This window comes from Saimiri boliviensis, chromosome 1 (genome assembly GCF_048565385.1).
Source record: "Saimiri boliviensis isolate mSaiBol1 chromosome 1, mSaiBol1.pri, whole genome shotgun sequence".
Lineage (NCBI taxonomy): Eukaryota > Metazoa > Chordata > Mammalia > Primates > Cebidae > Saimiri > Saimiri boliviensis.
The window spans coordinates 236018110-236031963 of record NC_133449.1 but is presented as its reverse complement, the minus strand read 5'-3'; the positions used below and the strand labels follow the sequence as shown (position 1 = coordinate 236031963).

The 13854-nt window shown below is 42.9% G+C and overlaps 1 protein-coding gene across 1 annotated transcript; it reads left to right on the top strand.

Annotated features, from left to right (window-relative positions):
- Positions 1-4310: 4310 nt before the first annotated feature.
- Positions 4311-6288, top strand: TMEM174 (transmembrane protein 174). The gene is made up of 2 exons (XM_003925756.4): positions 4311-5005; positions 5197-6288. The coding sequence occupies exons 1-2, from the start codon at positions 4380-4382 to the stop codon at positions 5300-5302; spliced, it is 732 nt and encodes a 243-aa protein (XP_003925805.1). The 5' UTR covers positions 4311-4379; the 3' UTR covers positions 5303-6288.
- Positions 6289-13854: the final 7566 nt, after the last annotated feature.

Genomic DNA, 13854 nt, shown 5'->3' with positions numbered 1-13854 from the left:
CTGACCGTAGTCACCCCTTGCCATGATATCTGCCTACTTTCACTGATCTAGTCCTAATGACTGGAGGAATATCATGGAGGACGTTCGTGCCTTGCGCTGGACACCAGGAGAGGTCTAGCACCTGGGTTTCTTAGAAGGCTTCCCAGAAGGCTGTGCATCCTGACCCTGTGTTCCTCTCACATCCACCTGGACCCTGAGCCACTTTCCTCTGGAGCCTGATTTTCTTGTCCAGACCTTTCCTGTTTTTTTTTTTTTTTTTTTTTTTTTTAATAATCTCGGGATTGTGAGGTGATGGTGGCCATTGACAGGGTCCTACAGTGCAGAGAAGAATGTCCAGGTCTCTTCCTGTGGCTTCTCTCTTTTCTCCCCAACCCCAACTGAACCCCCAGCTCCCGTGGTGCCCCAGCGTAGGGGAGGCCACATGGTACCATTTTTACCTAAATGTTTGGGAAGACATTCTTTTGAATTTTCGAAATCTTGAAAGGTTTTGAGACATGTACTGGCAAGCAAAACATGCAGGTTCCTGCCTTTCCGTGTCATCCAAGCTTGTGGCTTTGTTTTGTTTTATTTTGCTTTTTATGTGCTATAAAGTTGTTGAAATATTTTGGTCCTTTTTGGTTATCAGATAATCTGGTAGTGTTCTGTCTGTAGTATGATCAAAGTGAATATGGCCCATAGATTACCCTGCAGGATCACAGCCTGAGCAGATTTTGAAACTTGGATTTGCAACTTTACCAAACTATTGAAAAAAATTTAATCACACACACACACACACACAGCTTCCACAAAGCAATTTACTTCCAACCGCAATGTGTTCATTCAAATGATTTGCTCAGAACTATATGACCACGCTTAGTTTCACTTCCCACCACAGTTCTCTGATAACCTCTGAAAACTCTGTTTTTGTGGTTATACTGTCATTCTTTATTCATCTTTTTAAACTATAATCAGGTCAAAATTATAAGTTTTAACTGGGAATGTGGATTGGTGGTTAAAAACAGGAAGCTTGATGTGTAAGTCTGAAAAGCAGTGAAAATATGTAAGAAACTCAGAAAAATTCAGAACCTGCCATTATTGATGATCGCTACAGAGTGTTACCACCTGGGGACTCACTGAAAACTTTCCAGTAGAGAAGGATGAGGTTACTAACCAGCCTTAAGTGAATGAATATATAAACACGGTTGATCTAAAATCTTGGATTATATTTGGATGTCCACATGGACGAAAGTTCAAGCAGTATCACAGACTGAACAGTGAAAAGTAAATATCCCTCTGCAGAAGATTGTATTTTCCAAAGAGAAAGGCAATCGTATCTCCTCTCCCAAGTGTTATTCTGCAATGGGACCTTGACATTCCAACTGTAGAAAGGAAGAATCTAATTTATTTCCCTTTGTATCTTGGTTGTTTTAGTGACTTGCTTGAGTAATAGAATGAAATGAGAGTGGGACTTCCAAAGCCAGGTCGTAAGATGCCTCACAGCTTCCACCTGGGACCCCAGGAGCCCTTGCTCCTAAGACACTTCCTCTTGAAGCCCGGTCCCCTGGCGGGAGAAACTACATGGAAAGACACAGGTGACTGCTCTGGTTGATGAGCCAGCGGAGCTTCCAGCATCAGCTGTCAGTCATATGAGTGAACCATCTTAACATCTGGCTCAGGTGAACTGACAGGTGCTGGCAGCCCTAGCTGACTGCCCGACAAAACGCAGCCATGCCACAGAACTGTTTTAAGCCACAAAAGTGTGAGTGGATTGTTATATGGCAGTAGATAACTGGAACACCCTCTCATTTCTTTTGACAAATTTATTTTGTATTCTTTCAGTGACATTTTATGCACACACATTCAATGACGTGTATGTCTTTCCCTTTGCAAATAATAACATAATAAACACACTACAGTACTCACTCTGCTTTCTTTTTTAACCAATAACACAGCTTAGAGATTATTCTGTACCTGTTTATGCAGACCTGACTTGCTCCTTGACAGTGGGAGAGTACCTTCTTTTTTAGCACCATAAGTTATTTAACCAGTCCACTATTAATGGACCTGTAGGGTTCCCATCCCTGTACTTTGTTAGTACAGACAGTGATTCATTGTCTATTCTGCTAAAGTATCCTTTTGTACAATGTCTATTGTAAATATATAGGTTACCTTCCTAGAAGATATTTGTAGCTTCTTTAATTCTGTTGTATGTGCATTTGAATTTTAGTAAATACTGCCAACCCCCCAAAAAAGAGGTTGTGTCAAGTTATACTCTCCCCACTCAGATTTACGGCTGTTTTCCCAGAGACTTGCCAAAGCAATGCATTCATAAAGCTTTAAAAATTGTTTACCCTGGATTCTTACTCAAATGACGGATTTTATTATTGTGGAGAAGAAAATGAGCTTAATTTTTGATATCTGTTTGATATCTTTGTATTGCTTGCTTGAGAAATTTCCAGCTATAATTGCATCACTCATTCTTGTAAAAATATTAAAAACTAAAATTGTATGAGTTTGGGAAAGATGACATGAGCTGTTAGGTAAAAAGGTGAGTTGAAGAGAAATAACTTTTATTTTATTTTATTTTTTTGGAGACAGAGTCTTACTGTGTTACCCAGGTTGGAGTGCAGTGGCGCCATCTTGGCTCACTGCAACCTCCACCTCCTGGGTTCAAGCAATTCTCTTGCCTCAGTCTCCCAAGTATCTGGGATCACAGGCGCCTGCCACCAAGCCTGGCTAATATTTCGGTATTTTTAGCGGAGACTGGGTTTCACCATGTTGGCCAGGTTGGTCTCGAACTCCTGACCTCGAGTGATCTACCTGCCTTGGCCTTCCAAAGTGCTGGGAATACAGGCATGAGCCACTGTACCTGGCCAGAAAAATAAAGTTTAATGAGATTCCATTTTTTCGAGATGTGTGAAGCTGCCCAAGAAAAAAATGTCTGGAAGTAGATATACAAAGTGTTAGTAAGAAGCACGGTCCTTCCTAATTATAAACCACAATGCGTCTAGCAAATGAAACATCGCCTGCAATTTCCTGGAAGGTCAGTGTCACAAATGCTTTGGAAGCATTTATTTGTCTCGATTCTGCCAAAGGAAGCTAATATAATAATTAACTATTGCAGAGGGCATCTGCTTGGATAAAATATGTCTAGGAAGGGAAGAAGGCTACAGTTATTATTCTGTGGAGGAGGAAACTCATGGGGCTGTTTGGAAGTTCTGCAGTCATGAATGACAGATTATATTATTGAAGATCAAGTTGTCCTCTCTACGTCAACTTGGGTTTGGTTGCAAAACATAGCAGGCTCCAAAACACAGCTGGTTGTTTCACCTTGGAGACCAGGAACTGTGTGGCTGCCATGGAGGGAGGGTCTGAAGCCTGTGTCACAGTGAGTCAGGTTACACCTGATGCTTTTTCGATCCTTGGCAATGATGCAGTGCATAACAAGGTTTCCTATAATGTTGTTCTCCGAGGGCTGGAATGACTCCCCAAACGCAGAAAGCAAGAGGCATGTGGGGCTGGCCAGAAAAAAACAGGATCTCAGAGCTTTGTGAGAACTGTTATTAAAGTGTAAGTCTCATCACAGCTAGGGGTTCCTAAAGTAGATAAGAATACACATGCAGTCAATCAATAGGTGTCTGTTGATTCCTAATGAGCTGATCCACTAGGAAAATCAGGATAGGCTCCTGTGCATGTGTGGATACATCAAGGGTCCCATTCACTGCTGGTGGCCCTGGAGGGAGCTCTACCATTTCTCCAAATCTGTGTTTGGTAGATTAAAAACAGGGTCTTTATGGCAGTGTCTTAAATTTCTATAGAAAAGTACCTCCTGCGGCTAAGGAGGGAGGATCGCTTGAGCCCAGGAGTTTGAGGCCAGCCTGGTCAACATAGTGAGACCCTATCTCTACAAAAATTTTTTTTAAATTAGCTGAGCATTGTGGTGCATGCCTGTAGTCCTGGCTACTGGAGAGGATGAGGTGGGAGGATCGCTTGAGCCAGGAGGTTGAGGCTGCAGTGAGCCACTGCACTCCAGCTGGGTGATAGAGTGCGACTCAGTCCAAAAAAAAAAAGAAGAAGGAAAGAAAAAGAAGAAAAGCACCTCCTGGAATAAGATGGGCTCAATAAATAATTTTTGAATGTGTGAATGAATGAATGTGAATAAGAGAGACAGCTTGTCATTGACTTACAAAACAGAGACCTCCACTTGTTGACAATACATGAGAAAACTTCAGGCTTCATTTCTCAGACCTTTCTTCTTCTAAACAAGGTCCAGCCCTCTGTGTGTTACGCTCTGTTAAGCACAGAAGCCCTAAGTTCTTCTATAACTAATTTAGACCTGTGATTCCTTGGCTCTCACAATCCTCTCCCTTCTAAGAAGCAGGGAGAGCCCACAAGAAGCAATGGAGCAGGGCAGCGGCCGCTTGGAGGACTTCCCTGTCAATGTATTTTCCGTCACTCCTTACACACCCAGCACAGCTGACATCCAGGTGTCCGATGACGACAAGGCGGGGGCCACCTTGCTCTTCTCAGGCATCTTTCTGGGACTGGTGGGGATCACATTCACTGTCATGGGCTGGATCAAATACCACGGTGTCTCCCACTTTGAATGGACCCAGCTCCTTGGGCCTATCCTGCTGTCGGTTGGGGTGACATTCATCCTGATTGCTGTGTGCAAGTTCAAAATGCTCTCCTGCCAGTTGTGCAAAGAAAGTGAGGAAAGGGTCCCGGACTCGGAACAGACACCAGGAGGACAATCATTTGTTTTCACTGGCATCAACCAACCCATCACCTTCCATGGGGCCACTGTGGTGCAGTACATCCCTCCTCCTTACGGTTCTCCAGAGCCTATGGGGATAAATACCAGCTACCTGCAGTCTGTGGTGAGCCCCTGCGGCCTCATATCCTCTGGAGGGGCAGCAGCCGCCATGCCGGGTCCTCCTCAGTACTACACCATCTACCCTCAAGATGACGCTGCATTTGTGGTTGATGAGGGCTGCCCTTCTTTCATGGTTGGTGGAAATGACAGGTATGGCGTGTCTGCTGGGGGAATGCTCTCCTTCTAGCCATCTCTGTTATGATCTGTGACTGTGTTTCGTCCATGAATAAGGTGTTGGGAGAATGTGAATCTCTGTTTAACCTGTTGCCCACAATGGCAGACTTGATTTGTGAGTGGTGTTTTGGACCATAATGTAGCTGTGTTTTCTGCTCACATTTCAGGCCCAGTCCTGATGCTGAACAGCTAGAAGAGACACAGCTGGAAGAGGAGGCCTGTGCCTGCTTCTCTCCTCCCCCTTATGAAGAAATATACTCTCTCCCTCGCTAGAGACTATTCTGATACAATAATATAATGCTCAGCTCAGGGAGCAAGCATTTCCATCATTGTTACCTGACAACCGTGGTGCTCTATGTTGTGACCTTCAGAAGTTACAGCAGCGCAGCTCGGGCAGCCTGATAGAGATCATTCAACAAATACAAAGGGAAGTGGGAGGGGCAGGGTCTCAGATTGGTAAAAATCAGGCTGGGCTAGGGAAATTCTCCTCCGGAACAGTTTCAAATTCCCACGGGTAAGGAATCTCCTGTGTAAGGTTCAGGAGCAGGAATTTCACCTTTTCATCCACCACCTTTCCCCTTCCCTGTAGGAAGGCACTGGTGGCTCAATTTTAACTCCAGCAGTCAATGGAAAAATCACGACTTCTAAGACTTTTGGAGTTTCCACAGAGGGAAGAGTCGGGTGGGAAGGAAGCAGGGAAGAGAAAGCAGGCTCAGCTGGAGATTTCCCAGTGGCAGTCCTCCGGCCCAAAGCAGACTCATGTATCCCAAACAACTTGGCTGCCATCTGGCTTCTCTGAGGACTCTGGGTACCTTAAGGCTATAAAACAAAACAAAACAAAAGCAGTAAACCAATGAAATAAAATAAAGCATGTCTTCTGTTAGAATAGTATTGGATAGTTGGCTAAATTATACAAAATAGACCATAATAGGATAAGGCTGTGAATAAATCCTTCCCTGATCACTGAGTTACAGTGATCCTTGGCTGCTGCTGCTGTCTTCTGCAAGGTTGAAGCTTGACGTGTGATGTACGTGGGTGGGCTCTTGGTCCACCCCAGGTTGAGGCCTGTGCCAGGGTGCCAGGCATGAACTCACTGCGCCCAGAGGTTGACAGAATACAGGACTTCCCTAAGCTCCCGCAGGTTGGTGGAGCTAGACAGAGCAGAGCTGTCATGTCAACACATGGGCAATTATATGATAAAAACAATTCCTATGACTAAAAGAAACATCCTCTTCATTAAAAAACTTTGGTGTCCTTAATCTCTCTGAATTTGACTGTGCAATAAGCTACTGAAACTGACTCACAGACTTCGGAAGAGACAGTTTAAAACCACTAGGTTTTAAAAGGAAATCTTTGCTTTGGGTTTTAAAGGCAATGCCACTCAAGGTAAGGGTGGCACATCCCCAAAAAAGACACACAGGATTTAGCAATCCTTTAAACAAAGTCGATATCATGTTTGTATATGGAGCAACTTTTGCTAACTTTGATCAGAAGTATCTAGCTTTCCAAGGATATGAGTGAAGTAAGCTTGGTATATTATATCTTAGGGACAAAACCTTTTCCCTCCCACTTTCATGTTTGATGATAGGTGACAGGTGAAAACGGTTCCATTTACAGAAACTAGCTTTACATTCCACAGATCCCTGAGACACTGGGCCCCTAGCCGAGGGTCACTGGGTTTGAAGAAGAAGTTTGATGACAAGGGCCTGACTGAACATCACCAGTGGCATGCTGACCAGCAGATGACACTTCGAACCCCTCATGCCACTCTTACCTTGAGTGCCTCTCTCACTGTCTGCCCCCAACCCCCTGCCATCCTCACCCACCCCACAATTTCATGTTCATGGATTTGGGCGACAGTGAACATCAAAAGTAACTCAAAAAAGAAAACGCTGCTAGGAAAGGGCATCCCCATGTGCAGCTGGGGAGGGAGGGCAACCAGTTTGTCTTGGAGAGGCCTGGAGTCAGATATGCAGGGAGGTGGCCTGGAGGGTTTGGGTGGTGGTTAGCTCCGGAAACCAATAGTTCCTCTTCCAAGACAGAGGGAAAAGTGCTGATGTAGAGGTCATTTATACTTTCAGAGAGAGGGCTTCAGGGCTAATGGCTTCCAGAGCTTGAGGTAGGAGTTCGGTCCACATCAGTCAGGGGTCAGAAAACAGAAATTTGTTCACTAGTGCAACATTTATTTATTGAGCATCTACTCTGTGTCAGGCCCAGGCCCATCCAATGGAAATATAACTGAACGATTCCACCAACAATAGACATGGCTTTGTCCTTGCAGAGCCTCTAATCTAGAAGTCTAGTGGGGAAGAAAGCTACAGATTCGTTATCTGTATTAATTATTTATTAATTATCCTCTGATGTCACTGAGCGGTCCTGTAGCCCTAAGAGAAATTTGGGCTCATCAAAGGATCATGAGGCTTCCTTGGGGAAGTGAAGTCAGGGTCATTGCCTTGCAAAATCCCAGGGAGCACTGTTCACAGAGACATCTAAGTGACAGGTGTCTGTGGACCTGTGGAGACTGTGCTAAGAGCTAAAGGGGACAGTGGCTGTCTACTAGACAAAGAGGAGAGGGCAGGTGGGAGGGGCCTGGCAGAGCCCATGTGGGAGGCAGTATTAGGAGGCATTTTGCAGGCTGTGTAAACCTTTTTATTTTTCTACTGCTATGACCCTCAAACACAGCTGCCTTCCAGTAACCTAGAAATTACACCCACCAATTTTCTTGCTTTGAGACAATCACTCATGCTGTCTTTATTTCTTTATTTGGAAATTTCAGGGGCGAACCTGACGGGAAGCCCACTGAGTGGTTCCTGAACCCTGACTTCCAACCAGGTCCTTGCTGCGTCTCTGACCAGCAGGATTCATTCCCAACAGAGTTTCTGGTGTGTTGTCCAGATAGTTGCCTTTTATCATTCTTTCACTCAGTATCTCATGAGGGTGAATCATGGGAAACTATGATCTGGGGATGCTGATTTGAGTCCAGCTCCTGGCTATGCTCTTCTCCCTTAGATTATCAGAGGAGGCTCTGGGTGGATACCTGAAGGTTTGGTTTCCGGGCCAGAACCCATGGGGCCTGGTCAACCTTGTCAGACTTGTCAAACATTTTAGGCTTTGTTTGAAGAGCAGTTGGGAAGCCATGAAAGTGTTTTTCTGAAGAGGGAGCTGCAATCAGATTTTGCACATTGACTGCTTAGGGCAAGACCCAGAGGGCACATACCAGTATGATAGTCACTTTGCTGGTAACATTCAGAGCACAGTGACCAGAATATCAGGAGCCATTCTTCCCCTCCCTTCCATCCTCAGCCTGCAAATGGGCCATGTGGTGGGCATGCTCTGGGGATCTACGCAGAATTAAAAATAAAGCTGAAAGTTCTTGTTGATTATAGGAAAAGAGTTTCTTAAGAGCTTGTTATCTCCCAGGAGCAATTTGGGCTGGGTCTTTTGACTGGACAACTGAAAACAGCTGATGGTTTTAATGGAGCAGGAAAGGGATCATCCAGGTTTGAGAAATGAGGCCCAGACACCAAGGGAAAGAAGCTTTCGCAATGCTCTTCAGACATCTCTTTCCCCTTTTTGGGCCACTGGAGGGCCAATTTCTTGTGCAAGGAGGCTCTGGTTTCCCTGACCTCTGGGAAGTGCCTTCTAGAGGTGGAGGGCTTCCCAGATATCCCAGTCACATTCCCTTCTGCACTGCAGGCCAGCACAGGTGTAAGTTTCAAATTCACCACATGGCTCTCTGCTACAAAACCAGCCCTTTGACTGCTCCCCTTACTTTTTTTTTTCTTTTTTAGGTACAGCATAAAAATAAAGCCTCCTTTTTTTCTGGAGAGATGGCTTGGGTCTCTGTTTTCAGCTTCAGACCACTGGGGCTCCCCTGGGCCTTGATGACTGTTAGGTCAATGGAGTAGATTTCACCAAGCTGAAAAGTGCTGGGTGGCCGGTCTCCCAAACAGAAACTCCTCATAGTAACCAACAGGTAGACACCTCCTTACTTACCGGGAGGAGAGAGGCTCCTGCACACATCACAGAGGCTGCTGTGGTCTAGGTATCAGTAGCGTCCCCACCTGTCATCACCTGCTCTGTCTGAAGTGACTACAGCTCACATCACTCAGCATTCACTAAAGGGTCTCACTCAGAGCCCTTTACACAACCAATGCTTGGTTTCTGTTGAATAATAAATGTGATATGAGTATATGAAAAAATGTCCAAATACATAATAAATAACCATTCTAGCTTGTTAGCTGTTTTTGTTTTTTACATTGTAAAAAATTCCAAACAAATATAAGAGTACAGGAAGACCTCATTTTATTGTGCTTTGCAGATTTTTTTTTTTTTTTTTTTTTTTTTTTTTTTTTTTTTTTTTTTTTACAAATGGAAGGTTTGTGGCAATCCCATGTGGAGCAAGTCTCTCAGTGCCATTTCTCCAACAGCATGAGCTTACTTTGTGTGTCTTCATCACATTTTGGTAATTCTTGCAACATTTCAGACTTTTTCATTGTTATATCAGTCATGGTGATCTGCAATCCATGATCTTTAATGTTACTGTTGTAAATATTTCAGGGCACCATGAACCTTGCTCATAGAAGATGGGAGCTTACTTGATAAATGTTGTATGTGCTCTGACTGTTCCACGCCTGGCCATTCTCCCAACTCTCTCCCTCTCCTTGGGCTTTCCTATTCTTTGAGACACACAGTATTGAAATTAGGCCACCTAACAACCCCACAATGGCCTCTAAGTGTTCAAGCATAAGGAAGAGTTGCATGTTTCTTACTCAAAATCAGAAGTTCACGTGAAACTAAGCTTAGTGAGAAAGGTGTGTTGAAAACCCAGACAGGCTGAAAGCTAGATTTCTTGTACCAAATAGCCAAGTTGTGAATGCAAAAGAAATGAAAAGTGCTACTTCAGTGAATACACGAATAACAAGAAATTGAAAATCCTTATTACTGATGTGGAGAAAGTCTGAGCAGTCTGGACAGAAACCAACTGCAACATTCTCCTAAGCCAAAGCCTAGTCCAGAGCAAGGCCCTACCTCTCTTCAATTCTATGAAGGCTAAGAGAAGTGAGGAAGCTGCAGAAGAAAAGTTGGAAGCCAGCAGAGGTTGCTTCATAAGGTTTAAGGAAAGAAGCCATCTCCATAGCATAAGAGTGCAAGGCGAAGCAGCAAGTGCTGATGTAGAAGATGCCGCACGGTACCCAGAAGATCTGGCTAAGATCATTGATGAAGGTGGCTGCACTAAACAACAGACTTTCACTGTAGATAAAACAGCTTTCTATTGGAAGACCATCTAGTTCTTTCACAGCTGGAGAGGAGAAGTCAGTGCCTGATTTCAGATCTTCAAAGAACAGGCTGACTTTCTTGTTAGGGGCTAAAGCAGCTGGTGACTTGAAGTTGAAGCCAATACTCATTGACCATTCCAAAAATCCCAAGGCCCTTAAGAATAATGCTAAATCTACTCTGCCTGTGCTCTAGAAATGAAACAACAAAGCCTGAGTGAGAGCACATTTGTTGACAGCATGGTTTCCTGAATATCCTGAGTTCACTGTTGACACCTGCTGCTCAGAAGGATCCCATTAAAGATATTACTGCTCATTGACCCAAGAGTTCTGATAGAGATGTACAAGCAGATTAACGTTGTTTTCATGGTCACTAAGATAACATTCATTCTGTAGCCCATGGATCAAGGAATGCTTTCTATTTTTAAGTCTTATTACTTAGGAAATGGATTTTGTAAGGCTATAGCTGCCATAAATAGTGATTGCTCTGATGGATTGGGGAAAAGTAAATTGAAAACCTTCTGGAAAGGATTCATCATTCTAGATACCATTAAGGACATTTGTGATTCCTGGGACGAGGTAAAAATGGCAACATTAACAGGTGTTTGGAAGAAGTTGATTCCAGTACTCTTGGATGACTTTGACAGGGTTGAGACTTCAGTGGAGGAAATAACTGCAGACATGAAGGAAACAGCAAGAGAACTAGATTTAGAAGTGGAGCCTGAAGAAGTGATTGAATCTCATGATCAAACTGGAATGAATGAGAAGAAGTTGCTTCTTATGAATGAGCAAAGAAATTGGTTCCATGAGGTGGAAACTACTTCCGATTAAGATGCTGTGAATATTGCTGAGATAATAACAAATAATTGAGAATATTTCACAAAATTGGTTGAAAGAGCAGCAGCAGGGTTTTAGAAGATTGACTCCGATTTTGAAAGTTGAGTTCTCCTGTGTGTAAAATGCCATCAAACATCATCTCATGCTGCAGAGAAATCTTCCATGAAAGGAAGAGTCCATCTATGCAGCAAGTGTCACTGTTGTCTTACATTAAGAAATGACCACAGCCACCTCAGCCTTCAGCAAACACCATACTGATTAGTCAGCCGGCATTCAGCATCCAGGCAAGACCCTCCACCAGCAAAAAGATTATGACTTGCTGAAGGCTCAGATGATTATTAGCATTTTTAAACAATCAAGGTACGTACATTTTTTAAAAAATAGTGCTATTGCACCCTTAACAGACAAGTATAAATACCTTTTTTTTTTTTTTTTTTCAAGATGGAATCTTGCTCTGTAGCCTAGGCAGGAGTGCAGTGGCACGATCTTGGCTCATTGCAACCTCTGCCTCCCAGGTTCAAAAGGCTCTTGTGCCTCAGCCTCCCAAGTAGCTGGGATTATAGACGCCTGCCACCACACCCAGCTAACTTTTGTATTTTTAGTAGAGACAAAGTTTCACCATGTTGGCCAGGCTGGTCTTGAACTCCTGACCTCAAGTGATCTACCTGCCTTGGCCTCCCAAAGTGTTGGGATTACAGGCGTAAGCCACCATGCCTGACCCTTAAATACACTTTTTTTTTTTTTTTTTTTTTTTTTTTTTTTTTTTTTTGAGGCGGAGTTTCACTCTTGTTACCCAGGCTGGAGTGCAATGGCGCGATCTCGGCTCACCGCAGCCTCCGCCTCCTGGATTCAAGCAATTCTCCTGCCTCAGCCTCCTCAGTAGCTGGGATTACAGGCACGCGCCGCCATGCCCAGCTAACTTTTTAGTATTTTTAGTAGAGACGGGGTTTCACCATGTTGACCAGGATGGTCTCGATCTCTTGACCTCGTGATCCACCCGCCTCGGCCTCCCAAAGTGCTAGGATTACAGGCTTGAGCCACCGCGCCCGGCTTAAATACACTTTTATATGCATTGGGAAACCAAAATAATGTGTGTGACTCACTTTATTGCATTATTTGCTTTCTTGTAGTGGTCTAGAACTTAGCCCACAATATCTCTGAAGCATACCTATATATGAAATGTGTGTCTATCATCCAGCTTCAATGATTATCTACTTGTGACCAATCTTGTTTAATTTATACCCCCACTCACAATTCCCCCAACTGGATTTTTAACAAGCAAATTCAAGCCATTAAATAATTTCATCCTAAAATATTTTGTTGTGTATCTTTAAAAGATAGACTTGAAAAGATTAGAACACCATTATTATACCTGCAAAATTAACAATGATTTTTGAATGCCATCAAATACCTAATCAGTATTCAAATTTCCCCAATTTTCTCCCTATCCCATGTTCTCTTATTTTTTCTTCTTTGTTTGCTTTGAATCACAATACAATAAGAATTGCATTTTGCTAATTGCATCTTAAACTTCTGTTTTACATTTTGAGAGACAGATGCTTGGCAAACTATTCATGGTAGCAGATTCATAATTATTAAATTTCACTTTCCAAACAAACACATTTTTCAAGATTTTTCTCCTTCTCTGTTAGTTCCCTGAAATTCTACTACTCCCCTGGAATTAGAAACTCATATTTTTCTTTCTTTTAGCTACTATTAGAGATTTCTCTAAATCCAGACTTAGAAAAAAAGAGAGATCTTTAAATGACTGTTGAGCTGAGAATTATCTGTTGCAGAATAATTTCAAGAGTATCAGGAAACCTTGGCAATCGTCAACATTTTTGGCATGGTCAGTAAAGCTTTTCAGAAAAAAAAAATTTTTTTTTTTCCTTCAGGGATCATAAAAACCCCTTTGAACATCTCGAAAGTACGAATCAGAGTCTCCTCTTTCAGAATACAAGAGCAAAGCCTCTTGCTTTGCATTAAAATATTACCTGATATAATTTAACTCTCAGATGTTATTGACTGTGGGCCTCTTACCAATGAGCTCTCAATTCTTTTGAATTAAAAACGAATATATTTTCTGGACATACCTACAACTCTTCTTCCAAAGGTGGGTATGAATAAGTGTGTGTGTGTGTGTGTGTGTGTGTGTGTGTGTGTGTGTGTATTCACCTACACCCTTATTATAGAATGTGATTTATGAATTTCTTGCCCACTTACTGCTTGTAAATCACCAAGAGTTTTATGTCCCAAGCAGTCAGCAGTGGTTATAAAATCAACAGAGGGCTGTACTAAATAACCCTTTACTGGATTGCTCCTAAGGAATTGATGACAAATCAGAAAGTGCAGACAACTCCACGGGAATGATTCTCACCTGCCTCTGGGAAACCACAAGGTCTCAGATAGGAATTTTGTTTGTCTTGAGCTTTTAAGATTAATTACCAGATGATCTGGTAAGGAAATTAGTTTTCTAGGTTCCAGAAGTTTTCTCTAACAAAAAAATTTGCCCTCTATCACAAAGCCTACACACGTGTAAATCATAGATGCAAACAAATACGTGCTCTGGAATCTGTGCTTATATACAAAGTATGAGAAGATAGAGATTTTCCTTTTCCAACCCTGCCATTCACCAGTTTAAAAGAACTAACCTGGAAACCATCATTCTCAGCAAACTGACACAAGAGCAGAAAATCAAACACCGCATGTTCT

Coding starts and splice junctions, on each gene's coding strand:
- TMEM174 (XM_003925756.4), top strand. CDS start 4,380: ATGGAGCAGGGCAGCGGCCGCTTGGAGGACTTCCCTGTCAATGTATTT. Junction 5,006..5,196: donor ATGGTTGGTGGAAATGACAG/GTATGGCGTGTC, acceptor CTCACATTTCAG/GCCCAGTCCTGATGCTGAAC.